Below are 27,974 nucleotides of genomic sequence, written 5' to 3' on the forward strand. Positions count from 1 at the left end.
AATGAAACACGTTTCTTTTTCATCCTCTTCACTTTTTTACACCCAGTGTCTTGGCTGTAGTATGAAATATATATATTTCCGGAATATTTCCTCTATATATCTATATATATCTATATATATCTATATATATCTATATATATATATATATATATATATATATATATATATATATATATATATATATATATATATATATATATATATATCTATATATATATATATATATATATAAATCATTAAAACAAGATAGGACAGTTTGTGCGACAGGAAAACAAAAGATGTGTTGAAATGAAGAAGAAACCAAGGGAGGTGTAGGTGGGTGTAGTAGTTATTGCAGGTCTGGAAGGTCTGGTTTCCCCATGGAGTCCAGGACCTATAGAACCTTCACGGACCTTCAAGGACCTCCAGGACCCCCTCACTCTGAATGGTGGTCGCTTAAATCTGCTGGTGCACCACTCAGAGCACTGTAGCTACGTAGGAACAGCAGAGATCAACATTAAGTCTACCTTCTGTTAAAATGTATATGAATACTACAGTATAACATTGAACCAAGTAGTCCCCCTACACATTTTAAAATGTATTCAGATCTGAAAATGTTTCACAACACTCACCCTTCTAGGGGTTTTTGATTTGGCACAAGTTGTTCGGAGTGTTCTGTAAAACACAACAAAATGTGAGGAATCAGCCAAAAAATACATAGGAAATTTTCTCCCCGCCAATAGTGACGTACAGTGTATTTGGATGCATGTCATTAACAAGCAGGGTTGTCAGAGCATGGGTTAGTAGAGTGGTATTATCTGTAGTATATCAGTAGTGGCAGGGGTTCCTCACCTGTGCAGGTAATCTGAGGCCCCTCCCACTGCCCGCTGATCAGGCACTTGATGACGGGGTCAAACCTCTGCAGGAAGCCCTCTGTGCAGTAGTAGCGGACCATGGCGTGGGTCTCGTAGCGCGACCGCTCCTTCCCAAACACCTTGGCGTTGAGCACCTCCGGGGGGGCGCCGCAGGAGGCTGGCAGGAGGAGGGGACGGAGAAACAGGGCCGCATTCTGGTTATTCATCAGCTTTTCATCGGAGAACCTGTGTGTTTTTACTTGTTTCGGCACACGGCCATGTCATCTCATCCTCTACTTTGGACAGCATAGGATTTCAGTCCGACTGGAGTCATTTATTCTGAACTTCTCCCACACCTTCTCTCCTATGCTCAATTAATAACAAGGCTAGAGTTGATTAAATAAAAATGAATTGTGAAGAGTAAAGTAGTCAAAATATCAAATGTTAACCAATTTATTTTCGCTGAGGAATAGTTAATACGGTTATCCCTGTGGCTCGAATCGCCATAGCAACGACACCATAACAAATGTGTGTAGTTCTAATTAAAGGGGCCCTCCTTGCAGGTCTAGGCGAGGTGGTAGATGTGACTAGTTCTACTTACAGGGGCCCTTCTTGCAGGTCTAGGAGAGGTGGTCTAAGTGTAGTTCTACTTACAGGGGCCATTCTCGCATGTGGAGGAGAGGTGGTAACTGTATGTAGGCCCACTTAGAGGGGCCCTTCTTGCAGGCGTAGGAGAGCTGGTAGAGGTGTGTAGTCCTACTTACAGGGGCCCTTCTTGCAGGTGTAGGAGAGGTGGTAGTTGCATGGCGCGTCACTCCATTGGCCGCCCTCATGCCACACGATCACACCGCAGTCCTCCCCAGACAGGAAGTAGCTGTCGGGCTGGCCCCGGTACCAGTTCTCATACAGCTACGGGAACACAGCAGGGTTCATCTTTCAGTGAAATGATAGATACATATAGCAGTTGATGTTGTCCTAATAGCTGAAAAATTAAGGGATACAATCATATATGTACACACAATGTACACAAATTATATTCTGGTCTAATCCTACAAGGGAAATAGAGAAGTTCTTCATGATTGTCTTCAATACCAGGGAACCAACCATCTGGGATAGTGCAGACTGTTTTGACCACATATTGTGTTTGTGCTACTTGTCTGAAGTATCAGATTCTAGCGTACCTGCATAGTCTTGGTAGATTACACTGACAGGGATAAGACTTGGCGCATTCAGATGAGAACTACTAAACAAACCGAATATTTGAATTATACTCATTTTTATGTCTTGTATTTGATTTAAATTTAAATTTGAGCATTTGTGTTAACCTGCTTACTGTAGGTGGCAAATGGGGGAAAACAAATTATCGTAAGGAAGTAAAAATTATCTGTTAGCCTGGTATGCCTCTTTGTGATTGAAAACATAGATTAAGTTTAGAGCACAAATTCATACTCGTCAACTATTTGTATATGAAAACATGGATACAGGATGGGGATAAAAACAGTGAATCAGGCTCTCTGTTCACTCGATACTCACAAGAGGGTTTCCATCCGACCAGCGGAAGTCTCCCTCAATGGTTCTGTCGTTCAGACCGATCCACTGGTACTCTTTATACTTATCTGGAGAAGGGAGGAGAGAGTAAGTTAACCAGACAGACGGAGAGCAACGAGCATTCAATGGGCGAGTAAGACCCGTGTAACTTAAATCACTGCAGGTCACTTTGAAGAAAAGCTTCTGCTCTTACCTAAATATTACTACGGCAATGTAACAAATTCATGGATGGTACAAATGTGAAAAATCCATCTTACATCATGAGTCAAATGTTCAGATGCGGTCTACGACAATCATCTGAACCATTTTTAAGAAGAGAGTATTTAGTTGGCAAAATCTAAAGCTTTATTGTGTGTGCCTTTATGCGTTGGTGTGAGATGATGCAGTAATGCGATACCTTTCTGATAATAATCATAATGTGCAGAACACATCCGACAGTAACAATAAAACAGTTAACAAGTGGAAGAACAAAAAAAAAAACAGGAAGGGGTTGAATGGTCTGAATTACTAGCCAACTGTCTGATCGTGTTACAGATACTATATGTTGACGTCTGAATGGAGAGTACGGGAGCATGTCGACTGCCTGCAGAACGCAGACAGGAGCCACTTCAGGAATGTGAGATAGCTATCATCAGGACTCCTCTGCAGACCCAAACATACAGGCATCAACCTGGGACAGCCTGAAGCATTCAATGAGAGTTCAAACGCCAGTCCCAGAATATGTTTCTTGAGACTTATCCGGCCCCCACAACTACAAAGCAGATATTTTCCTGATCAAGTTTTGTAAACATTCCTTTGAGGAACCTGAATGTCCTTCTAATGGAGACGACTTTGTCTCTAATCACTGCCCACTTGGGATTTAAAACAACCATATCTTATAAAAGCCTAAAAAACAAAACAAGGAATACACATTGCTACTTTAACATTAGTGCTTCAAAATATCTCTCAAATAGATAACTGAACGTCGTTCATCATGGATAATTGTGTTGGTTATAAATAAATGAATATATTAATATCGTCACTGAAGCGAATCAATCAAATTGAACGATAGGAACTCATTTAAAACTAAATTCAATAACTGAGTGTGTTGTTGTGTCGGACACACATCGCCATGTGTGAAGAATGAGGTCTCAACTGCCTTATTCGTTATTATTCCTTCTTTCATATCGGTAATATAAGGCTTCATTGGTGACCTGTCTTACCTCAAACTAATGTTTCTCAAATGATACAATATATATAAAAATATCTAATTGTGTGTGGCTTTGTGAGCATTGCCGTAAGCACAGAGCGTCATTTTCAACTGCTTGATCCATCATTATTTGTTTTATTCATCTAAGGATATAGCCTAATTAAAAGGTTAATTTTCCTCCCTGGGGCAGCCCTCACACGAGTGTGGGATCGAAACACTGGTAGTCACACGGTAGCTCTCTCGCACGCTTTACCCCCCAGCACGGATGAGTGCACACGATATTCATGCATATAATACCAATTAGTCATTGAGCAGGCCAATTTATCCCAAATGACTCTATGGGTCATGAACGAGCAGCTATAATAGGTACGGTTAGGGAACATTCATCAACCACAGCATTTAAAACAGATGTACAGGGGGGGGAGTGGGGTCCCTCCCTTACCCCCACGGTAGGGTGGGGGTAAGGGCCGGATACCGTTGACGTAGTCCTGCTCCTCGGGGCTCATGATGGACACCAGGTTGGCCCCCAGCATGCGACAGTGCTGCTCGGCCACCTCCCAGCCCTGCCGCTTGGAGAAGTGGCGGTAGCACACGCCCTGGAACTTCTCCCAGCCCATATCACACGCATTCAGGTCTTCACCCGGGGGAGGGAGGCCGTGGGAGGGAGGCCGGGGGAGGGAGGGGAGACGGAGGAGATAGAGGGGGGGAGAAGGAGAGGGACAGACAGGGGGAGAGGGAGTGAGGGAAGATAGGGGAGAGAGAGAGGGTGGCCGGGGGGGTGAGCAGAGGAGAGAGGCAGTGAGAGGGGGAGATGGCGAGAAAATAGATATGTATACAGGTATAGGGATGTGCTAAGGCATTTTTCATAAGAAAGTCACCCACATCTGTCTCTAACAACAGGAAAATTCAGCAACGTTTTTTTTTTTTTAAATCAATATCGTTTAGAAAATACTTTAATACTTAAAAAATACTGCAAATACTTTGTTTTGTTCCTTGACACAAAACATAGGTGAGAAGGTAAAATACAGTACAGCACTAATGCAGATTATATGATATGTTAACATAGGTATGCAGTGTGATGATCCATATTACATAAGCAGGCAACAAACCTGTTTGGCACAGGTTTCCTCCATAGCTGGGCAGACACACACACACCCTGGGCTCTCTGTCCACACAGGTGCCTCCGTTCAGGCACGAATCCTCCACACAATGATCTGTTCAGGGTTAGGTCACAGAGATGAAGAACTGTTATAACCCCGTTATCAATAAAAAATAAAAAATAATAATAAGCTTAGACAGAAATTACTGGATTTCCTTTATGTGATGAATCACTTGTGTTTTAAGGTAATATCATTGCAGTTTCAATATCTCCACACTAGAGGGCAATATTGAATCAGGCATGTTCCGTTTCAACTGCCAAAGAATATAACCATAACTTACTAGAAGTAATATGCATCTGCTGCATGCTTCTCACAACTTCTTGAATTATAAAGTTGGCACTTTAGCTAAGCAAATCAAGCCATTTCCATTCCTCTTGAAATCTCCTTTTATACTTTAAACACAATTTAAATATCAGATGGAAATAATATCGTTGCCAAATAATGTTTTACCAAATACAATCATCAAAGAGGTATATTCTTTAGGTCTTAACCAAAATGACAAGATATTATTTTTTTGTTATCATTATTATTCTTAGTATTATAAAATTATACCACAGTAAGTAGCTCCCTGCTGGAAGTCATCTAGGTCTAATAATCAAGATGTAATTCAAATTTAATGAAGGTAATCCTTCAGTTTTTGCTGACTCAGCTTAAGCTGCTATAATAACAACCATCCCCCCCTCCCCCCCCCGGGGGTTGGGGGGGTTCAAAAATCAATATTAAAACAAATTCTCTTTTTCTTGCAACTCAGCTCTCCCTCCTAAAATAGAAACAATAAGCAAATACTACTTTAACTATCCTGTCACTCAGTAGATGTAACATCCAAAGTGAATTCCAGTTAATACTGAGGCTGGTCATTAAAGAGCAGGTGGAGCCTACAGGTAGGCCTAGATAGATTGTAGACATTTAAGATCTAACTAAGGAGCATACCTTTCAGCTGGGTGCGGAACACCCAAGCCACTGCACTTACTAACCCAAGCAAGGGTGGAAGGGTGTATTCCGGCGCTTGCACTGTGAGGGTGTTCCTACCTATGTCGCCATCATCACGTCTGGTTGTGGGTGAGGCTGAGTGTGTGTAACTCTCTTCCTGCTCCACCTCCTCCTTTACGTCCTCCGCTGTCCACCCTGCGTAGTACGCATCGATAGGGCGGGGGCTGGGGGTCTCGCTGTGACGCTGCTCCAGAGAGGTGGAGTCCATCATCATGGTAGCATCCTCCTCGTGATCCTCATCGGTGATGTCATCGGCGAGGCCAGTTTCCACCGTAACCGGCGGCTCCGCGCTGTACTCCACGTCGGAGCGGGTCTCCTGAGGTGCGGTTGGGGTGGGGCTGCGGCCTGTGAACGCGGCCTCAGAGGTCAGGGTGAGGTCATCGGGGAGGAGGGTGACCGAGGACTCCGTAAAGGACTCCTCGGAGTCAGTTGTCTCGGAGGCTCCGCCTCCTCCGTCGGTGACTGCGACGGGCGTTTGTTCCTCCATCAGGGACCCCTCCTCGGGCTCCATGCCGGAGCTCTCCCCAAGGGCCCCGCCGGACACCTCGGCCGAGCCCTCGCCGCCGGAGCTGTGTTCCACAGCTTCCTTCAGAGGATCCTGTTCCCCCCCGAGGAGTACCTCCACCCTCTCGCTCAACACCTCCTGCTCCATGTCTTGGACCCGTCCCAACACCACACCGCCTTCAGGTGTCTGGGTGAAGCCCGACTCGTGCTGGCTGCTATCCTCCACGCCACCAGCAGAGGGCGACAGAGACCCAGAGAGCCCGGATGTCAGACCCATGGCGGAAACTGATTGCAGAGAAAGCAGTCATTAACAAATAATATAACACATAACATATCTCATACACTTCTGAGATTGAGTTTGAACAGGAGTGGAAATAACTGTAAATAGTAAACAAATTAACACATTTAAAACACATTTTGCATTCATTGTACTTTTACTAAGCTCAGCAATTAGCTAAGAAATATAAATGTTAGATAACCAGTTAAATACATAACAGTAAATGTATTTTATATCAATCAATAGATTAAAAAAGGGTTACAATGATACAATAACAACCACGTGTTCATTTTCCGTTACATTTCCTGTAACATTATGGAGTCTACCCAAATGACCACTTCTTACTGTAGTGGAGGGTAGTGAAGTGGTTCTCCGGCCCTGGCTGCGGAGTGCTGTCCTGGGCCGCGGATCCACTGCTCTCCTCCGGCGTCTGGTCGTGGGAGGAGCCCAGCGGAACGGCGCTCTCGTCGGGGCGCGAGCTCAGAGGCTCCTCTTCAGACCCCCCCTCTTCTGTCAGAGGGTGCTCAGCTGTGGTTGGCCCAGAGAGCAGGGGGGGCAGCGGGCTGGGGGTGTGGGCCTCAGACACATGCTCCTGATGTATGTCGGCGAGGGTGTGGTGGTCCTCCTCCTCTTCCCCTGACTCTTCGTCGGCCCCGTGTCCTTGCGTCTCGGTGTTGTGCGTCTCGGTTGCATCCGGTGCGCCGATGGCGAGCGCCGTCGCCACGGTTGCGGTCTCCGGGGTGTTTTCAAAGTGGTCGGGAGTTGCCGTGGGTTCGGACGTGTCTCCAGGTGAAGTGCTGTCCGACTCCTCGAGGGAGACAGGAAGCGATGGGGATTCTTCAGTTACAGGGGTCACATCCCCTTCAGCCTCTACAGCGGTCACATCCCCGTCAGTATGTACAGTGGTCACATCCCCGTCAGCCTCATGTGTAGTCACATCCCCATCAGCATCATGCGTGGTCACATCCTCATCAGTGTGTAGAGTGGTCACATCCCCGTCAGCCTCATGTGTAGTCACACCCTCATCGGTGTGTAGAGTGGTCACATCCCCATCAGCATTATGTGTGGTCACATCCCCATCAGTGTGTGGAGTGGTCATATCCTCATCAGTGTGTAAAGTGGTCATATCCTCATCAGCCTCATGTGTGGTCACATCCTCATCAGTGTGTAGAGTGGTCATATCCTCATCAGTGTGTGTAGTGGTCACATCCCCATCAGTGTGTGTAGTGGTCACATCCCCATCAGTCTCTAGGGATGGTCCATAGGTTGGGGTTCCATCTCCCCCCAGGTATTGATGAGTTGATGGAAGAGGGGGGGTGGTTAGGGGGTGTTCTTCAGGGGATGGGTGGTAGGACGCGGGGTAGCTGGAGGCCACCGCAGGGGGTTCAATCTGTGACGGGACGGTGGCAGATGGATGGTGCTCTTCGGTCGGGTCCCTGGACACTGTGAGGTACTCCTCACCCGGCGACGGACTCTGGGACTCTGGTCCAGAAGGCCTTCCTGCTGGGTTCTGCTCTTGGAAGGTCCCCTTGCTGGCGATGACCTCCTCAAGAGGGTCGTCAAGGTCATGGTCTTCAACCTCATGTGGCTCAGTGGCCTGGAATGTATGGGGGGAGTCGGTGTGGGGGCCGTTATTGCCTGGAAGGATAAGAAGGTCATGAGAAGGCTGCATTCTGCCTGGTGGACACTTTAATCCAAGGTGTTTTAAATACAGAGTGAGTACCCTAACCTTTGCAGTGTTAAGACCATGCTCTATCAGTTGACAGCTAGACAGGACCGGCCCTCTACAATTTTGCTCTCTGATTGTAGCTTAGCAGGAGTACGATACGATACAATAATAATAATAATAATTCATTATATTTATATAGCATTATAGGGTACAAGCAAGTAATACCCCAACTAGTAATATCGTTACAGTGACCATATTACTTTTTTGGGTAACGAAGTAAAGTAACGCATTCCATTTAAAATATCGGTAACTACACTACTTTACTAGACTATAGTAACGCGCTATCCTGCGTTACCCAAGCCGTGTTTGCCTGTGTGTAAAGTTCTGATCTGTTGTGGTACGTGCATGTGTGCTGCCTGTGTTTCTGCAGAGCCTGATTGCCTCGGCACGTTGCCATAGCGATCGATTTGAGTGACATAGCTGCTTGTGCGAAGGGGTGTTCTAGTGTTGGAGCGCAGAAGCAGGTGACACAGAAAGACAGGCTAGTTGCAGGGTTCATTGTAGAAGACATGCTTTCCCTGTTGACTATTGAATCGCCCTGCATTTCTGTTTTAATTGTATGGGATAAAGTGACCTTTTTATATTTTTCCTTGACCACTTAATTGTTGATCTCATGTTTCCCAAAGCCTGTGTTGTGAAACTTGTGTGTTGCTACTGATTGACCCCACAATAGCCTACTTTATCCTGTTGTTTGTGGATTTTACAGTGAGGCATTTCTTTGTGCAGACAGGGATTTTGTTCTTACATATGGTTTGATATGCTATTTTGTATAGATTTATACAATAAACACATTGAAGTGATGATAGGGCTATGATGTTTGTCCATCTATCTACAGTAAATTAAGAAACTGGAAAGTTAAATAATAAGTAGTGAAATTACTTTTCAAATGCAGTAACTAGTAAAGTAATCTCATTACAATTTACAGAAGTAACTAGTATTAAGTAGCTAATTACTTTTTTTGAGTAACTACCCCAACACTGCAGGTCATCACGCAACACTCCTTACTTCTGAAGCAGTAGACGTCTTGCTGCGTGTGCGGCTCAGGGAACCCTGTTTGGTTGCTAAAGCGATAGACGGTGCGGACGCCGGGTTCCCCGCCGCCACAGCGCTCCCTAGGGACCACGATGGGGTAGCGCACGCTCCCGTCGGCCAGCCAGCCGGGGCTGCAGTGGTGGAGGCCGTCGTTCCAGGCCGCGTACAGCTGGGCCGTGGTGGCCAACTCCGTCCACTGGTCCTGGCAGAAGGCCTTGGCCTCCCATAGGGTGAACCGCTGGGGGGCGGAGCCGTGGAACACCTCCCCTACAAAGGGATTGATGTCATGGGGTGCCAGCTTTTAGAGATTAGCTTCATTAATACTATCAGTAAAAGACGACCGCTTTTACCCACAACATTATGTTTATTGAGTGCAGGGTAAGATTGAGTAATGTGACTGTAAATGTAGTACTTTGCAAACTTCTTGATCCTTGAAGAGGGTAGCTGTTACTGAGATCGTACCTTCAATATTTTCAACGTAGCAGTACACATCGTACAGCTCATCTGGCTCCAGCAGCCCATAGTTCCTGACTCCTGGCTGCCCGTCCATGTCCCCAAAGCAGCCCTCCCTGGGCATCTGAATGGGGTATCTATGGAGAGCATGGTGAGAGAGACTAGGACCATCAGATACCAAAGGATATCAGCTACCGATACCCCTCACAACTACCCTTGAAGAAGCTGGTAAATGCCAGCTTCTTCCAGAAATGCTGGTACGGGAAAGAACATGCCTTGATGTGGATCTAATGTCAAACAGAACATTTTGTCTCGCTCAATTGAACCTCTCTTCAGCACGGGAACTCGTTCTTCCACAGAAACCGGAAAAGCTACTTTTAGACGGCGTTGAAACGGACGAGGAAATGCTGCTCGGCTGCCATTAAGATGGCCTTAATGCCCAACGGTCAGCCAGCCACTGCAACCATGGAACTCTGAGCTCTGTAACTTAGCAACGACATTCCTAAACGACGTTAGGACCATATTGCGGTCACGTAGTCGCATATAAAGTTGATAATTTAAACAAAGGACTTTTTCAGGCCCCAAAGCCTGAATATAACAAAAAAGATATCGATAGACTGTCCCCTGCAGTTCTCTAACCTGTGTCGAGATCCCCTCGAGGTTCTTACCTGACAGACTGGTCCGAGAGCCAGCCCGCGTCACACTGCTCGTAGCCGCTGCGGTACGCCGCCAGCAACTGCTCCGGCGTGGCCACCCGAGCCCCAATCTCCTCACAGGCGTCCAGGGCCTGGTCGAAGGTGAAGGCGTAGCGGCTGGACGCGTCGCGGTAGTGGAACACCACACCTGATGACCCAGAAGCAGCAGTTTTCAGCCATGTATAAAAGGGCAGAATAGATGAGCGTTGAAGGAGTTTGACTCCAAGTCCAAATTCCAAACCTATTGTCTGCCGTCGACCTCACCCTTGAGCAAGTCGACCGAACCCATAACTTCTCATTAATGACATACATAGAAAATACATTTCTGTGAGTCGGTATGGCTAAGAATAGATAGGAACTTGAACTAGATTGTCCTTACTTTACTGCTGGAGTCAGACACTCTTGACTAACATTGCCTTCAGAGTCACATGTCATTAAGGAGCAGGTAGTGGCTAGGTAGTTAGCTTTTCTGGCTCAAGGATGCCAACAGGTAAGGCTGGAGAGATTGCGGCTCAAACCTGCAACCTACGTGCTGGGAGTCTGCCACACTACACTGCCCTTCTGCTAACCTTTGACCCCCTCACCTTTGACTTTGACCTGCACGGCATCGTGGGCGTCCTCCAGGCCCTGCTGCACCTCGCAGCGGTAGAAGCCCGTGTCGTTGTAGCCCATGGCGTCCAGCTGCAGGCTGAGGTCGGCGGGGGACACCGCGTAGCTGAGCAGCGACGCCCGGCCCCGGTACACCTCGCTCACCTTGACGCGGTCGCCACGGGCGACCAGGATCTCGGTGTCGCGGCCCTCAGAGAGCACGCTCCACTTGACGCGCGGCACCGAAAGCACGGCGCGCCGGCCGGAGGTGGAGGGCGTGTGGGGGGGCTGGGAGAGGGAGACCAGGCAGGGCAGGGTGAGGGACCCCCCCAGGGTGGCAGACACCTGCGGGGGGGTGGGGATGGTCACCTGCAGCAGCTTGGAGTCGTCTGGGAGCGAGGGAGGGTGACAGGTGAACAATCAATAGAAAACAAAAGGATTGCATGTCTTTTATAGTTCATAATAACTCAATAATAATCTGACTTCTGTAGGGGCTCCCTCATTGAGTGTGACGACCCCCCAGGGATAACAGCCGGCCGACACATCTTTTTAACCTCAGCTTCCAAGAACGTAAGTGTTTTTAGGGTCGGGGGTCTGGTGGGTTAAGTCCTCATTTTGGTACATTAAAAAATCCTAGAGAAGCTTATGCTAAGCCTGCGCCAGGTGATTGGAGTGTTTCTGACTCAACAAGATCCCACTGGGCTGAGCTGCACCGCAGGGGGCGTCAGCTGACCTTGATGCTCAGCGCAGAAACTCACCGCTTCCACAACAAACCCAAAGTCAGCAAAAACAGTGGCGCAATGGAAATGAAGCCCGAGAAAGTTCAGAGGTCACCTTATTAAATTTACAATGTTTTGACGTGTGTCTGTGTGTGTGAGTGTGTCGATGTGTGTGTGTGTGTGTCGATGTGTGTCGATGTGTGTGTGTGTGTGTGGGTCGATGTGTGTGTGTGTGTGTGTGTGTGTGTGTGTGTGTGTGTGTGTGGGTGTGTGTGTGTGTGTGTGTGTGAGTGTGTGTGTGTGTGTGTGTGTGTGTGTGTGTGTGTGTGTGAGTGTGCCAATATGTGTGTGTGTGTGTGTGTGTGTGTGTGTGTGTGTGTGTGTGTGTGTGTGTGTGTGTGTGTGTGTGTGTGTGTTTTTGTGTGTGTGTCTACCTGACTCCTGGATGGGAGTGGAGGTGGCTGGAAGGGCGAGGAGCCAGATGGCCCCCAGAATCACACCCAGCCTGAGGGGGAACAAAGAGATACAGCTGGGTTAGAGAGGAGGGAGGGAGGGAGAGGGGAGGGAGGGAGGGAGGGGGGGAGAGGGGAGAGAGGGAGGGAAGGGAGGGAGGGAGGGGGGAGGGAGAAAGAAAGGAACGGACGTAGGAAGGGAAGGTGGGAGGGAGTGAACCAAAACAAACAGCTGGGTTAGAAGAGAGGAAGGGAGGTAAGGAGGGAGGGAGAGAGAGAGAGGAAGGAAGGGGGGCAGGAGGGAACTATGGGGGGAGAGAGAGAGTGAGAGAGCGAGAGCGAGAGGGAGAGAGGGAGAGGGAGAGAGAGAGCACAGGGGTGTGTCCACGGTGGCTGGCGTGGCATATGCCCCGACATGAAACAGAGTGGCCATGTGAGTGCCACCCTTACTTAATCTGCCATATAAATAACATACCGCTGAACTAATTTAGTGAATTACGAATTCTCCACACTGCTTTGCAGCATGTTGTGGTCTGGTGCCAGCCCTGAGTTAATCAGTGCCACACTCCTAGGCCACCGAAATAACAAAATTAGGGTAATGAGGCCTTTTAAGCAACTTGTGGATGTGGAAAATGACAACGAAGCAAGCCTGGCCTGTCTGCTAAGAGATGCACATAGCGACACAAACACATGTATTGATCTGGGCTCTGAACCACACATCACACTCAGAGCACAGATACTTGGGTATCTGATTCCTACACTACACCTGGCATGTAGCCAGCTGTCATCACTCTAGCCCGTGTCGGTGAGGAGATATCGACGGGTTGCTCAGGACAAGGACTGTTTGAACAGAAAGCCTGATTTGATCCCACTGTGTTTAAGGCATCTGTGTCCAAGGGATCTCTGTTTATGGAGAAGACTTTAGGAAAAGCAATGGATTTGTTGTAGTTTCCATTACTTTTTTTGCTTTCGACAATCAGGGGTTACTTCAACAAATGAATCAACCAAAAAAAGAACATAAATTCTGACAGCAGTTATTACATTGTATCTCTAGGCTATCAACCAGAGACATGTACGATTTAGTAGAAAAAGCACTGCCCCTTAGAGCCTGAGGTCGTACTTTATTTAATATAAGTGTGAGTGTGTACGTGCAAGTAAGGCTGTACAAGAGAGAAGGCGAGAGAAAGAGAAAGCAGGAGAGATGGAGAGAGAGACAGAGAGACAGAGAGAGAGAGGGAGAGAGGGCCAAAGCAACAGAAGAAAATCAGTGAAGGAGTGACTGCTTCATTCAGATGGAATGAGTCAAGCTTTAGGAACTGGCTAGTGTGCCCAGAATCCTGATTACCCCCCCCCCCCCCACACACAAACACCCAGCCTCCCTGGGGAGTCGGTTGGAAGACCAACATTACACCCAACTTCTTCACACTGCACCCTTCATCTCAACAAGAAGCATCTTCAAAACCACAGCCGCAAGCTAGGCCAGAGGCATATAACCCATATTTTCTCTCCTGCGTCTATGTGCATAATGTAGATTGAACAAGGCCTGGGTTAATCCTAACCAAGATCAATTGAGTTTCTTTCAGAAGCACCAGGACCTCCTCGCGGTTGGTCTATGACTAGAACTATCTTCCATGTTTAGTCATTTTATCATCAAGCAGACGCTCAATTATCATTTAATCAGACATTATTATCCATAGCGACTTAGTGATATATATTTTGGCTACGTGTCATAAATCAGCAAGTGGGTTTGAGGGCATCTTGTTCAAGGATGTCTGCAGGTAGACATTGTGAACCCATGACCTTTGGGCTGGGATCCTACCCATGATGGCCACTACTCTCTCTATCCAGTGAAGCACAGTGGGCTCTGGGATGCACCCAGAGCCCCAACAATATTGAGCTACCCTGAATGACTCACTCTGCCCACGTGCCTCGTGACTGCTTTCTAAATTCTTGTTCCTCTGCAGTAAGTACTACCTGATGTCCTTCTAAACAAAATCAGGCATATTGTCCCTTGAAAAGTCGAGAATGAGCCCATTACAGTCAATTGGTACACACTTTCCCTGTTTGTTACGTCACACTTCCTCTCAGGGTTAAATGTGTGAGATAACACAGAAATGGTGTAAGAATGCAGCTTTGTTTAATTTCTAAATGTATTCAAAATGGGATTAAATAAAGGGGAATAAATAAAGATTTTTTATTAATTGGTTGAATGTTTTTTTCCCTGCCCCGAAAAAAATGTTGGAAGCATGAGGTAAGGCTAAGGATACAAATGACCTTTCAAGTAAACTTTAACTTAAAAGTATAACAAGGAGGGTGCTCATACGTACACACACACTCTCACAAACCCTTCCACTTCGTCTTTCTCCCACCGTCTCCCTCTCTCCCACAGTTTGGTGTGTGTTCGGTCTTTGCCCATGGCCTCATTTCCATATGCCAAGGACAGAGAGAGAGGGAGAGAGAGGGAGAGAGAGGGAGAGAGGGAGGGAGGGAGGGAGAGAGAGGGGTGGGTTTCCCTTAGGAGGAAGAGAGAGAGGGCATCTGAGGCAACATCAGAGGGTGTTTAGAAAGACGGAGGAAGCTGCAGGAATACACAACGACCCTCACCTTGAAGAAAGAGTCCCCTAGAGCCAAGAGCCCATGTTAGCCAATGAATGCGCCAGCCAGGAAGGGTCAGCTTAGGCTTGTCGGCAGTTGGCTGAAGAGGGTATATAGGCTAAACGATTTGGAAAGCAATTTGGGCTGTGGGGTTTAAGAAGTTATGTCACAATATGAAGCCAATGTGGGAGTATTTCCTCGTCAATGATGTAGTAAGCATAGTTGAGTGGAGGTGAGATGAGGTGAGGTGAGGTTGGGTCAGGTGAAGGGGGACGCCAGCTTTCATTCGAAAAAGCGGTGGCCTGCACCTGATGTCAGGAGAGGAGGAAGAGTGGGTCCAGCTCAAAGCTTCATCCTCTTCGTTCAATATGACCTCAATATGAAGAGAGTTATATCCTGCTCGATATCCTGACTGTCCTGCCCAATTTACACACAGATACAGACAAACAGGACCCTGGGTACCCCATATTGGTCCCTCACACAGACACCTCTCCCTTGCAAGCACCACCTCTGCCTCTTTTCTCAACGGCTCCTCAACCAATCCCACGCAGTGCTACCTCGAATGACTCGCTCTGCCCATCTCCCACGGCAACCAGCGATCCCCAGTAAGGGCCAGGCTGAATGGTGGCAGGCGAAAGTCGATCAAGGGTGAAGTAAGGCTTTCGAAGAATGAGGTGATGAGAGAGAGAGAGAGAGAGAGAGAGAGAGAGATAGAGAGAGAGAGAGAGAGAGAGAGAGAGAGAGAGAGAGAGAGAGAGAGAGAGAGAGAGAGAGAGAGAGAGAGAGGGAAAGAGAGACAGAGAGATAGAGAGAAGAAGACTGCAAGGCAGGCGGATGGAAATAATCATAATAGGGAAATAGGGAGAGAGAGACATCGGAAAAGCCAGAGAAAGAGAGACACAAAGTGGAATAAAACAGTGAATGAAAGTGAGGAAATGCGTGTGTATGCATTTCAGAAAGACAGGGGGAGAGAGAGAGAGAGAGAGAGAGAGAGAGAGAGAGAGAGAGAGAGAGAGAGAGAGAGAGAGAGAGACAGACAGAGAGACAGAGAGAGACAAAGACTGAGGGTCATAGCAATACAGAGACAGGCAGAGCGAGAGAAAGAAAGAGCGAATAAGTGGGGGAAAGACAGAAGGTGAAAAGTTTCTGCCAAGTGCAATGGGTTCAGACTGAAGACTTCAGTGAGACTGAGTTGCGAGAAGCGGTCAGAAAGCCTGATCCAGTACCAACCAGGTCATATCAGCTCTGGGATGTCTAAGCACAAACACTCGAGTTAAGGAACAGCTCTGAATGAAAAGACAGCAGCCTTCCATTAGCTACAGGACTCTAACTGTTAGCATTGTTAGCCTTAGACACTGCTCTACAGATGGGGGGCCAACTCGTCTCAGCTCTTGGTGTGTTTGTGTGTGCGTGTGTGCGTGTGTGTGTATGTGTGTGTGTGTGTGTGTGTGTGTGTGTGTGTGTGTGTGTGTGTGTGTGTGTGTGTGTGTGTGTGTGTGCGTGGTTGTATGTGTGTGAGGTGTGTGTTCATATTCTTGCACCTTAGGTGCTAAGTTTCTATGAACAATAGAGTGTGCTTTCAGGGCTTCTGACGGAAGCTTGGAGATTTGGATCCAGCCACAGATTTATAACAGCATCTGGACAGGTGAACTTGCTGTTACTATATGAGAAAACACACAACACGCTAAAAACATCTAACACCAAAACATCTATCGTATCACATCACACCAAACCCATTCAAAGAACGTCCTTGATGAAGAGAAGCTCATTTAAGTTATTAATTCAAAAGTCAAGAATCAGTTAAAAAAAATGCTATTTTTAAAAGAGAATCTGCCTGTGTTGGGTCAGCTGCATACAAATCCTTAGGATAGGTGAGGCCTGAGACTGGTGACAGGAAATCTCCCAGGGGATTACTTTTTTTCTCTGAATGCAAATGATTGCACTAAATACATCTGTAATCATATCAATTATATTATAGAACAGAACAGAAACTGTGTAATAAAAGTGCTAATCCTCACCATTGCAAGTCATAGTCAACGTATAATTATTTTGGCTGGAAATCTTTTATTCAGTGGAGTATTGTTCATTAAGGCGCTGCTCCTTTTAAATATACTGCATATGCTTGTTATTTTCAAGAACAGTCCGCTTCTTCTAATTAGCATGCAACTCCTCTTATGCATAATTATATTCTTCCAGAATGGCAGATCCTGCCACCTGGGTAAAGTGGCATACACAGCATAAGACAAATATAAACTCCTACTCTTACCCTAGCTCTACATTGCATGGAGATTTTAGCAACATGCCATCAGATAAAAGTATCCATATAGGCCTATTGTTGGATCTTAAAATAGGATAATCTCAGGCATTACAACCAAAAACAAAAACAAAAACACAATTTATTTCCCTTAGGGTTTCGAGTTGACACCCAACTCATTCTGGCACTTAAGGCATATTTGACAGTTGAGATTGAATTATTAAAAGCCTTTAGAGAGGCAATGGGACCTCTGTGCCTTATGTATGTACTTAGTTTAACCACTTGTCTCAAAGGAATACTGAGATGGTTACAGGACGGTGATATGTGCAAAGCTGATAGATTGTATAGATGTAGGCCTACCGATGCACTGGATAACCCGATACGAAATCAAAGTGTGGTTATAACACCAATCTAATTACAGAATATGCAGTATTTTGCCAGTCAGACCTCATCTTCTCATTGATGGAACACAATGGAAAGGTTTTAATGAACTCATGCCAATTTTTTTCCAATTACCTTTTCCTGATGACTTTTTCAAGTAAAAAAAAAGCATTATTTGAGTAGGCTAATTGACAATTATTAAAAACACACCAGCCTTTGATTTATAGATTACATAATACATAACATATCATACACATAATTGCATGTAAAACATTAAAGTTGATGCATGGTGTTATAGCCGATAGTATAAAACAGAATTCAATTTCGCTAAGGTTTAAATTGCAGGAATTGAGTAACCTCTAGGATTATTCGAGAGTATCCACTTTCCTATACAAACAGTAATTGACATGTTAAAGCATGGTTCCATTGTGTCTGTATGTTATGTAATGTTTAACTCCAATCCGGTGCTTACCTCATCTCCATCATTCGGGTGTTCGTCTGCATAAGTTCAGAGAGTCCTTCGGAGGTCTCAGCAGGTGCAACTGTTCTGAGTCTACCGCCTACAAAAACTGCGCAACTGGTCAATCTTTCAGGAGGTAGCCTAAATGTGTCTCTATTGCTTTCTTTCTTTTATCAACGTTGCCTCGCCGGTAGAGGACAGGTGGCAAATTTCGGATTTAACGAATTCACACCCTAATCACGGCACATGTGCATAGAGAATGTGACAAATGACTGAGCCTCGCCATTAAAAACTTGTCCGGTTTCAAGCAGAATTTCTTTGTGCCTGGTTCTAATATGGATAGTCTTAGCCGGATGGGAGGCGATGCCGGGGTGAGCAACAGTCTGGCTCTGAGCTCTCAGCTGATAACTGAAGGTGTTGGGATGCTGTTTAAAGAAAGCTTGCATGACGACACAGCCTACTGCGGCTTTAGTGTGGCGAAGGGAACGCCTCTCTTTTGGAAGGGACATGGGTGGGACGGTAGAACCTATTTGATGTTAATTAACTTTTTGAGCTCCAGATCATAAAGGTATTTTCTGATAATCTGCGAATTAAGCTGTTACCTATGAACCTAATGCATGTGTGCATTAAAAAAGGTTTAACTTTTCCGTGTGCATTAAACCGGATTAGAAATACCTGCCAACAGAACTGACAGTTGGCGGGCTGCATTGTATTTTTTTTTTAATTAGCACTAGTCTCTCACTATAGCCTGCAGTTTCACATATTTCAATTTAAATCGCTTTAATAAAGGCGCCTCAACTTAAACAGGCCTACGGCATTCATGCAGCTTAAAGTTAATACGTCTACATTTTATGTAATATTTGGGTTATGAAATGTGCTGTCTTGAATCATATTTAATACAATATATGACAATATCATAGCCAACGCCAGAAAAAGGAGGTAGTGATGAAATAAGGTAGCATATTTACACTGTCTGCTAGGAATAGTTTACTCAGAAGAATAATGTAGACCTATTGCGGAAGGGCAGGCTGCAACCGTCATTACTCTTCCAGTTCAACAATATCTCACACACACACACACTACAATTTTTTCCATCACAACAAACAGGGTACCTGTCCACAATGACTAATATTTTCTTGCTATAAAGTTTTCTTACCAATGCATTTTGATCAACGATCTTACTGTTCAAGAACTATGTTGGCAGGTGACAAATCGATATCGTGGGCAGACTTCATATTTTATGCAATAGACAGAAATGTAAAAGAATAGACGTATAAACGGAGGGAACACAAGTCATTTATTTTGGATCCATTGAGAACGATGGCGCCGCACAGCTGTGTTGCGGCGGGACACACGTCCATCACCAAATAGAAAAAACACGTATCATGAGGTTATTTTTGTATTAAACCTCAATAAAGCAAATCAGTCAAAATTTATTTTCAACTTATGTAAAATCAAATAATAAAAATCTTTGTCATTTAAGAGCCAGGGCCAAACAGTGGTTGGAGTGCCCCATAGTTGGAATTACACAGTGTTCATGGGAAGATCCAAATTAAACCCTGCTACGGTGGGTCTGGACTCGCATGGGTCTGGAACACCAACACACCCGCCAGCCTTTCCTTGACATTATTTAGAGGTTAACCCCTTGAACACTCCCCAGAAGTTGTATCCAGTGGCTAGAACCTTCTCCCAGTCGCTGGCCACGGCCCTGTATAGCTTCATGGTGGCCCGGGCGTCCTCCAGGGAGGAGTGGCCGTTCCTCCCCGTCTAAAGACACAACAACACAAGACAATGTTAAAGGTAAGTGGTCAGTAGAGGGGATCCCCCCCGTCCTCCGCCCTGTCGGGGCCTGGATTATGTAAAGAGCCACTAGCTACTTTCAGAACGATATCAACTTCTACGACAGCATCGAGTAGCAATGTCAAGTGATGAGGGTCCTTGATCGATTCATGAATTGTATTTACTTATTTAGTCTGTACATTTTAAACTATAGGTCATAGCTAACATAGATTACTTATGTTGGACATGGCAGAGGTAACGGCCTATTCATGTTCTCAACACACAGTCCTCTTAATGCATCCAAATTAGTCAAATACCTTCATAGACTTATAATTACCTCTATCTTTTGTATGTATTTATGTTATCAATAGCAGAAGGAGCCACAAAGCAAGCCATTGTTTACTTGCGCTGCTTTATGTGAATATAGCTTGCTTTTTGATAACATGACGGTGTGAAGTAGCAACACAACAGCTTCATTTTAGATAGCTGCTTTCTCAGAAAGAGTGATAGCCTATTTTTAGTTATCATAAAGGGAAACCATGCCCGAAACTAACATCACATTAAAAAGTGTGTGAAACTACATTCTAATTGAATTCTCTAAATACATAGGATACTTTTGCAGAAGGACGGAGCAGGCTCAGTGTTTCCCCTACCATCGTTCAGGCCTGGCGGGCCGCCAGGCCAACGAGTGCCCCCGCCAGGCCAACAACCGGCCAAAAAAAAAAAAAAAAATTAAAGAGAAAAAAAAAATAATAAAAAAAAAATGAAAAAAAAAATGCGGTGATGCCCCATCATAACGGACAATCTGACAGCATTAAGTTATATCATCATTAGCATGGCACCACCAAAAAAACGTAAAAGGGATGAAGGACAAAAAGGTATTTCAAGGTTCTTCCTAAACACGGTGCCAAACGAGAGTACAGGTGGGGAAGAAGGGCGAGTGACAGGTGTGGAGGAACACGTCAGAGGGGCAGAGGGAGGAGATCATTATCTCCTCCCAACACTTGTCAGTGTTGAATCATTATCAACTTGTGATGGCTAAGCAAGTGTTTTATATGGAAATAACCAACAAATACTCTAGCATCCCGTGAAAAATGTATAACAAATCACACTATCAGCTCTTACCACCGGGCCTAAAAAAAATTCTAGGGGAAACACTGCGGCTCATCTTCAATAGGCCCTCCTACGGGAGAGGGTTAGCTTCATGGACACGTGCAGTACAACGTCACAGTTTGTATGGATGTGTGGAGCTATGCTCCCTATGGTAGATGTTGATGGCGAATCCCATTTTCGAGAGAAGGTGCAGTATAACGTCCAGGAAAAGGCCTGTATGTTGTGTGTGCTTTATTGCTAATAAAATAAACCTGTATCTGCCTGTATATTCAGGGCTGCATCATCTTGTCCATTTTGCATTTGAACCCATTCGGACGCGATCCTCACATAGGTAGGCACCCGCCTACCTGTATTTCGTCGTTCAGGATGGCCTTGCTCAGGACCTTCAGGGAGACGGTCCGTTGCACCTCGAAGCCCCCTTTCAGGTTGAGCAGGGGGATCTTCTGGGTGTCTCTGGTGTGGGAGGGGGGGTGGACATAGGCCAGGGACTGGAAGTCGTGGTGGACGGCGTGGCCCACCACCACTTTGCCATGGAGCAGCTTGGCCACCTGACCAGAATGGATACCGTACGTTAGGTCATTCACAATCTATTGAAAACCATCCTCAAATTGTTACACAACCTGGGAGGAGAACTATTTGGCATTTTTTCCAAATGGGATAATTTCTGAATCATGAAGGACATTGCAACTTATTTACTAAAATAAAAATGACAGTGTGCTCATCTTGTGGTATAAAAAAACAGATATCTAATGGGTGATATTATGCCACCAGGTGTTAGTGTGATTAGCAATTACAAGTCATTTAAAAATCTGCCTTTTCCTGTGTTTCAGTAATAAAAAGTGGGAGTATCCACCTAGATGAACGCTGGATAGATCAGTCTACCAGCCAACCCAGTGGATTGTAGCAAATGTTGCTCATCTATCCATCATCCATCTAGTTGGACACTCCCATTTTTGACGTCACCAAAACTCAGGGAAGGGCATATTTTCAAAAGGCTTGTAATGGCTTATCCCACTCACACCTGGTCGCATAATATCACCCTTTTAAACATCAAAGAATAATACTTGCGAGAATAATAAAAGAGTACTTGTATTCCCCTGTGTTACCCGTTTCTTGGCTTCTTGGAAGGGCATGGCGTTGACCAGGTCCCTGGGCCTGATGCCGCTCCAACGCGTCCTGTAGCACGTAACGAGTTGATCAGGCTTGATGTACTCATCAAAGATCACGTCGCCCTCATAAGACACGACGCTGCAGCGGGCCAGCATGCTGACCTGTCCCTGGTGGCCGCCCCCCACCATTTCACAGTCAATGGCGGCATACTTTGAGGGGTTTATCGACGCTGGTGCCAGTGCTGGGATGTTCAAACCATCGAGTAAAGAGATGGCCCTTCGGTTTGAATCCGACACATCTCCTGGTACTGGAGCCCGCTGAGCAATGGCGGGCCCTGCTACTGCGGGGTTCAGGAGTTTGGCCTTCTTTGATTTCCTTGAACGTTTGCTGGGTCTGCCTGAGACTGGACGGCGTACACCGGGTTCAACTTTGGGGTTTACCTTTGCAGGTTGGGGTCGAGTCGTATCGTGCTTAAAGATGACTTTTGGTCGTTGAGAGTGAGACCCTTCTGTGCTGCTCCCAGTCGAACTGGATTGACCTGCTTTGGCCTTGTCCCGCCGATGTTTGTATGGGGGTATGTATGGCTCCGACTTCGATCTAAGCAAGCCCTTCCGCTCCAAGAACTTCCTTTTTTTCAGAAACCATTCATGATTCGGATTTTGTGATGCAGACTTCTCTTTGTCACCAGAGTAAACCACATTGATAAACATGTCACATTGGTCCTTTTGTGGTTGGCCTTGGCTCTTTTCGGGTGTTGAAGCCGATTCACCCCCAATGAAAGTGTTCATAATACCAAACATGACGAGTAGGGATAGGATAGGGGTGTTTTTTTGATGAAAGTAGAATATGGTTCGACAGTAAATAACTGCCTTCTCCAACGCCTCAAACGTGAAAGCCTTTTTGCTTTCGGGTTCAAGAACTAGGGGAAAACTGCAAAACACAATAAATCACGTAAGAAAGTATGAAAACGTACAAAGACGAGAACTAAGCATCTTTATATTCAACTCTGTATGGTTTGGTATTGCATTCTATATATACAGTACGGCAGTTATATACTGTACTGACAGACTGATCTATTTTTGCATTGTTTGTCCTTATCGATGAAAACGACTCGCTTTAAATAGGTTGGTACTTACAGGTTTGTAAGATTATCGATTAAAACAACAACCCTTTCACATCGTGTTGGACAAAATAAAGGCTCCACAATCCGTAAAAATATATAAACGAGATTATTGTTTTTGTGTGATGCTAGCTACAGTTAGCTTATTAGCTCCGTTTTATTTTATATGACAAGTTATTGAAGATAAAAGATATTTATGGTAATAAAAGTAAAAACCTACCTTAATGCGAGAACGAGCTGAGATAAAAATGAACTGCGGAACTGTGTAAGCCTCCCAAAATGTTTAAAACATTGGACATAATTTTGGACCTTCCAACCAATTGGTCTACCCCCAACCACAGTACCATGAGGCGCCACACGACTTCACCAATAATCAGCAGAAATCCATGCAGAAATCGCGAGATTATGATTAACAACTACTTCCTGTTCCGGGTTGCACCCGTTTTGTTTTCTGCCTCCTGTCTGCTTCCAGTTTCACTTGTTTTGTTTTATAAAGTAAAAAGCTGTTATGCGTCTCTGTAATCCCAAAATGATTAAGTCATTCATTTTTAATTTCGGAAAAAAATCTTCACCGAAAACTTTATTGGCCACCATATGTGCTCCATAGTTGAATGGAGGATATGATATAACAGAAGTTAAAGTATCTAAGCTTTTAAACATTACTGAGTCCTTAAATGTTAAGGCATTTCTGTCCTGAAAAGCCTCGTCCAGACTTGGGGCTTTCATCTTCAACAACATACAGGAGCAAAACCTTCCGATTTAAATTCGCAGATGTTCGCATTAAGTCTCTCATCGCAGGACCAGAGGGATCTGGCGAGGAACCTTACTACGTTTCTATCCCAATACAAGTACATATCCGACTCCTACATAATTGTAAGTCGTATTTCACTCCCCAACCCTTATCGTCATTGTATATCCTATCTAGTGGGGTGGGGGTGGGGGGGGGGGGGGGGGGGGGGGGGGGGGGGGGGGGTCACTTTCATAATAAATTGTTAACTGCATAAGCTCAAACTACTATAATGTTCCACAGGAATTCTTCACAGAAGACCTCTGGGAAAGACTGCCAGCCCAATGGCGTGAGGTGTTATGTGGTTTATCGTTTCCCCAGATCGCAGATCTCTTACTGGACACAAAATGTCAAGAAAAAAGGTATTGCATTTTATTTTAGAGAAAGGCGTTTGGGACCTCTCTTGTTATATCCTTATATAGGCTTGATATGGGGAGATTGACTTCCAAACGGACTTATAATTATCGAATGGGGTATTTCTGATTAATCACGGAGTGTGATGCAATGCATATATATTCACTGGGATATTGATACCATCAGATTGGTTTAAAATTATATTTGGTGCTACGGATGCAATTTGGGATCATTTCCACCCCAGAAACGGTTGGGACCTGATTTGTCATACCCTAATATTTGTCATCAGAGTCAAATTTTTAAGTAAAAGCGTTGTCATTACAGATACCCATCCGCATGGCCTCTGTCTCTGCTGGCGTTTCGTGCCACTGCCCATGCTCTGTCCTTCCCTAGACGGGCTGGGCAGGGTGGAGCAGTAGACCCAGTGGAAGAGTTCCTGAAGAACCACAGCCAGAGCTCCATGCTGAGCCATATCTTCAGGAAACACGTCAAGCCGAAGAAACAGCATGAGATCCGCAAGCTTGGCTCGGTACGACCTATTGTGTTGTTGTATGGAAATCTATCGAGTTGTTGGTTATGGTCATATGGTGCTTACTGCTAATCGGAAATCTTGATCTATATTGTACTAAACCCTTATATCTCTCCTGGGATTAATAAAAAATCTTATCTTGGTAGTTGGTAAAACAACTTTGCGACCAGACTAATTGCGAGGCGGTGGTTGACGTTGGATCTGGACAGGTAATTTGCTCTTTGTAAGTTGTCTCATGTATCATTTTGAGGAAGCAACGATTCATATGTTCTCATTTCTCGCAACCACGTAGGACAGATACTTTAACAACATTTAGAAAGTATTTAAAATAAAATTTGGACCGCTTAAATCCAAAGTATCTGTTCTGAAGGGGCACCTCACTCGCTTCCTGTCCTTCGGCCTGGGACTGTCAGTCACGGCCATCGAGGCGGATCAGAGGTTGGTGACCATGGCAACCAAGTTTGACGAGGAGCTCCGATGTACTTTGGAGAAGGAGAAGACAAGGGTTAGTCCACTGTCAGTTGCATTTACAAAATACTGACAGTTTGTGGACAGGACTTGACTTGTCTCTCTCTTTTAGGATGGACCCTCCGATCTTTCTAAATCCGGCCCATCGCCTCACCACGTGGTTGGTTGGGTGAACCCAAAGGCATCATGGGAGCTCTTCCTCAGGCAGCTCAGAGAGGCAGAATGCACGGCTGCAGCTCCCTCACCTCTTGACTGCTCAAGTAGAAAGCGACGCAGGAACTCAGCTGAGCTAGACCAAACCCAGGCCCCCCTCGCTACTGGACCAGAACCCAGTGCTCTCTCCATCCCTTTCTCCGTCTCGGCCACAACTCCGCCCCCACACTGGTCCACCAACAGCTTCGGTTGTAGCCCACACGGGCGGCACTCAGGAGAGCTGGCGGGGCAGTCGGACAAGTCGCTAGTGTTGACCGGCCTACACGCCTGTGGGGACCTCAGCGCCACTCTCCTCCGCCATTTTGTGGAGTGCCCTCACGTGCGTGGCATCACCTCCGTGGCGTGCTGCTACATGAAGATCACCACCAGGGAGTACCCGAGCCCCCCAGGCCTGGTTGTGGCCCCCCCCGCCCCGGCCCTTGCACCGGCCCCTCAAGACCCCCTCCACCGGCCCCGGCTGTTTGCCGACGACAGCGATGGCTGCTGTCCGGGCGCGTTCGGCTACCCGATGAGCTCGTGGGTGCGGGGCTTGCCGGGCCACGGGCTGTCCTATAAGGCGCGGGAGGGGGCGTGTCATGCCATGGAGGACTACCTGGAGAGGCTCAGGGAGGGGAGTCTGTTGCTAAGGACACACTGCTACCGGGCGACCCTGGAGACCGTCATCAGGGAGGCTAGGCCCGAGATGCGGCGGGTGGGCGTCCAGACAATCAAGAAGGCCCACTTACTTCCATTTACAGAGTGAGCTTGTTTATTTTTTTTTTACAACGCAACGACCAGCCTCATCTGATAGTGTTATTTCTGACCCCTTCTTCATACTTTTATTGGTATATTTAAAAATGTCACAGAAGCCTAGGCAATAAATAACTTTAAAGGTGTGTCGGATTTAGTGGCATCTAGTGAAATAGACTTGCCAGTAATAATAACGTTTTAATTAGTGTATAGAAAGGAAGAATCGTGGTGTTTTTAGACACATTAGAAAGAACCTTTATACCTACACAGGAAGAGGGTAGTCTTCAAAATGTGAGCCATGTTTCTACAGTAGACCAGAATGGACGGCTCTAGAGAGGACACTTTATTTGAATCATTCCTATTTTACGTTTAAGCTATGACCTATCGTTTAATAGAATCCAGTTCCAAGTGTTTTTTATAAATCTGTCAAGGAACCTCATCACTTGGTTACTCAATGCCGTTTATGCCGATTATGTCATCATTTTGGGAGGGGGGGTATTCAGTTGGTTGCTAGACGCCGCACCTTTAATGCATATATACACTAGTATCCCCTTCTTTTTGAAATGCATCCAGGACTGCTTTTCAAAGTCTACGTTATATATCTTATATGCATGTCATGGTTATGGGCACCCACTGTCTGCTAAAGCTATGGTCCCTCAAACTCCAGGTACGCCCGCCTTGGCCTGGCCCGCCTGGGGCTCCCGCCCTCTCTGCTCCTTGAGCCAGGCAGGCTGGAGGCCATGCTGAAGCAGGAGGCCAGGGTGGTGGTGTACTTCAGCCTGGCCCTGCTGTTGGCACCCGCTGTGGAGACCTTGGTGCTTCTCGACCGCATCATCTACCTCCAGGAGAACGGTAAGGGAGGGTCACATGGTCTGCTGGAGCCCTGGTCTAGGAATCATCCTTCTGTAAAGGGAGGTCAGGCGTCCATAGTGTGTGGAGCTGACGGTTTTTTGGGCTGCTGGCCCTTGGTCCTGGCGGTTTTTAAGTTGCTTTCGGCACATCACAGACCAATGTACTTTTTAAGCTAAATAATAGGACAATGGACGTCTTTCTTTCTCTAAACTCTTATTTTGTCAAATTAAACGATAAGATGGAGTTTATAGTTTTAAGAGCAAGTTACTCGATGGCTAGAGGGCAGACATTTGGGATGTGGTGGTTGAATTGCCAAACCACTGATAAGACTCTTTTCCCCCAGAGAAATACATTTTGGTTACACACTACATTGGTTGAGAGGCTGGCCTGTAAAGTCAACGGAGGAGCTGCAGTTTTTCTGGATCAAAAGCACCATAATGTTTACATTTCTCATAGGATCTCAATGACTCGTTTTTAAATTCATATAACATATTTTATATAAATGTTTATTTTTACTCCAATGTAAACCCTTGAATAATAATTACTCATTCAGATCTGTTGATAAATGTAAACATAAGTTATATTTATCAAGAAAAACCCCAGCTCCCCCGTCATAACCATTTACTTATATTTGTTTACAGGCCAGTCTTCGCTCAAAGATGCTGGCAACGTTGATCTATGACCCAGAGCCCAAGGCGGCGTCTGTATGCGTCTATGATTCCCTCTATATGGCTAGCTAGCTGCTACCCTGAGGAATAAATAGTGCTCATTTTAGTGAATAATATTGTTTCTATTTGTGTCCATTCTGCGTGTCTGTAGGTGTGAAGAGCAAACTATTACCTCTGTTTGATCCAGAACTCTCCCCACGTAACTTTGTGCTGGTGGCCATGAAGACGGATTGTTGAACAGAAATAGCTGTGGTGTAATTGAGATCTATGTCCTTTTTGTTTTATTTTATATAAAAGGCCTGTCAATTAAAATAAATTAAAGACATTTTGCTGGTTTTATTTCTTTGTATGAATACATGTAGAATGTTTTCATACAATGTTATTTGTAGAATG

General features: G+C 45.7%; 3 protein-coding genes across 5 annotated transcripts; 1 reads left to right on the forward strand and 2 right to left on the reverse strand.

Annotated features, from left to right (window-relative positions):
* Nucleotides 1-203: 203 nt before the first annotated feature.
* On the reverse strand, nucleotides 204-18,292 carry bcan (brevican). 2 transcript variants are annotated; one of them, XM_030369628.1, is made up of 15 exons: nucleotides 17,872-18,291; nucleotides 12,152-12,222; nucleotides 10,995-11,387; nucleotides 10,384-10,558; nucleotides 9,725-9,852; nucleotides 9,236-9,529; nucleotides 6,847-8,139; nucleotides 5,760-6,509; nucleotides 4,680-4,784; nucleotides 4,046-4,204; nucleotides 2,367-2,449; nucleotides 1,598-1,742; nucleotides 832-1,011; nucleotides 612-654; nucleotides 204-470 (listed from the first exon to the last, which is right to left on the reverse strand). In XM_030369628.1, the coding sequence occupies exons 1-15, from the start codon at nucleotides 17,901-17,903 to the stop codon at nucleotides 416-418; spliced, it is 3,906 nt and encodes a 1,301-aa protein (XP_030225488.1). In that variant the 5' UTR covers nucleotides 17,904-18,291; the 3' UTR covers nucleotides 204-415. The 2 variants fall into 2 exon arrangements, with proteins under 2 accessions (XP_030225488.1, XP_030225487.1); XM_030369627.1 differs by having other exon boundaries at nucleotides 212-470; nucleotides 4,013-4,204; nucleotides 17,872-18,292.
* An 843-nt stretch (nucleotides 18,293-19,135) lies between these two features.
* isg20l2 (interferon stimulated exonuclease gene 20-like 2) lies at nucleotides 19,136-23,356 on the reverse strand. 2 transcript variants are annotated; one of them, XM_030369641.1, is made up of 5 exons: nucleotides 23,202-23,356; nucleotides 22,400-22,791; nucleotides 21,858-22,369; nucleotides 21,099-21,299; nucleotides 19,136-19,626 (listed from the first exon to the last, which is right to left on the reverse strand). In XM_030369641.1, exons 2-5 carry the CDS (start codon nucleotides 22,659-22,661, stop codon nucleotides 19,486-19,488), a joined length of 1,116 nt encoding a protein of 371 aa, XP_030225501.1. In that variant the 5' UTR covers nucleotides 22,662-22,791; nucleotides 23,202-23,356; the 3' UTR covers nucleotides 19,136-19,485. The 2 variants fall into 2 exon arrangements, with proteins under 2 accessions (XP_030225501.1, XP_030225500.1); XM_030369640.1 differs by having other exon boundaries at nucleotides 21,858-22,791.
* A 50-nt stretch (nucleotides 23,357-23,406) lies between these two features.
* On the forward strand, nucleotides 23,407-27,909 carry mettl25b (methyltransferase like 25B). The gene is made up of 8 exons (XM_030369639.1): nucleotides 23,407-23,854; nucleotides 24,012-24,130; nucleotides 24,447-24,651; nucleotides 24,798-24,860; nucleotides 25,022-25,156; nucleotides 25,232-26,070; nucleotides 26,729-26,913; nucleotides 27,733-27,909. The coding sequence occupies exons 1-8, from the start codon at nucleotides 23,753-23,755 to the stop codon at nucleotides 27,816-27,818; spliced, it is 1,734 nt and encodes a 577-aa protein (XP_030225499.1). The 5' UTR covers nucleotides 23,407-23,752; the 3' UTR covers nucleotides 27,819-27,909.
* Nucleotides 27,910-27,974: the final 65 nt, after the last annotated feature.

This window comes from Gadus morhua, chromosome 11 (genome assembly GCF_902167405.1).
Source record: "Gadus morhua chromosome 11, gadMor3.0, whole genome shotgun sequence".
Taxonomy (NCBI): Eukaryota; Metazoa; Chordata; class Actinopteri; order Gadiformes; family Gadidae; genus Gadus; species Gadus morhua.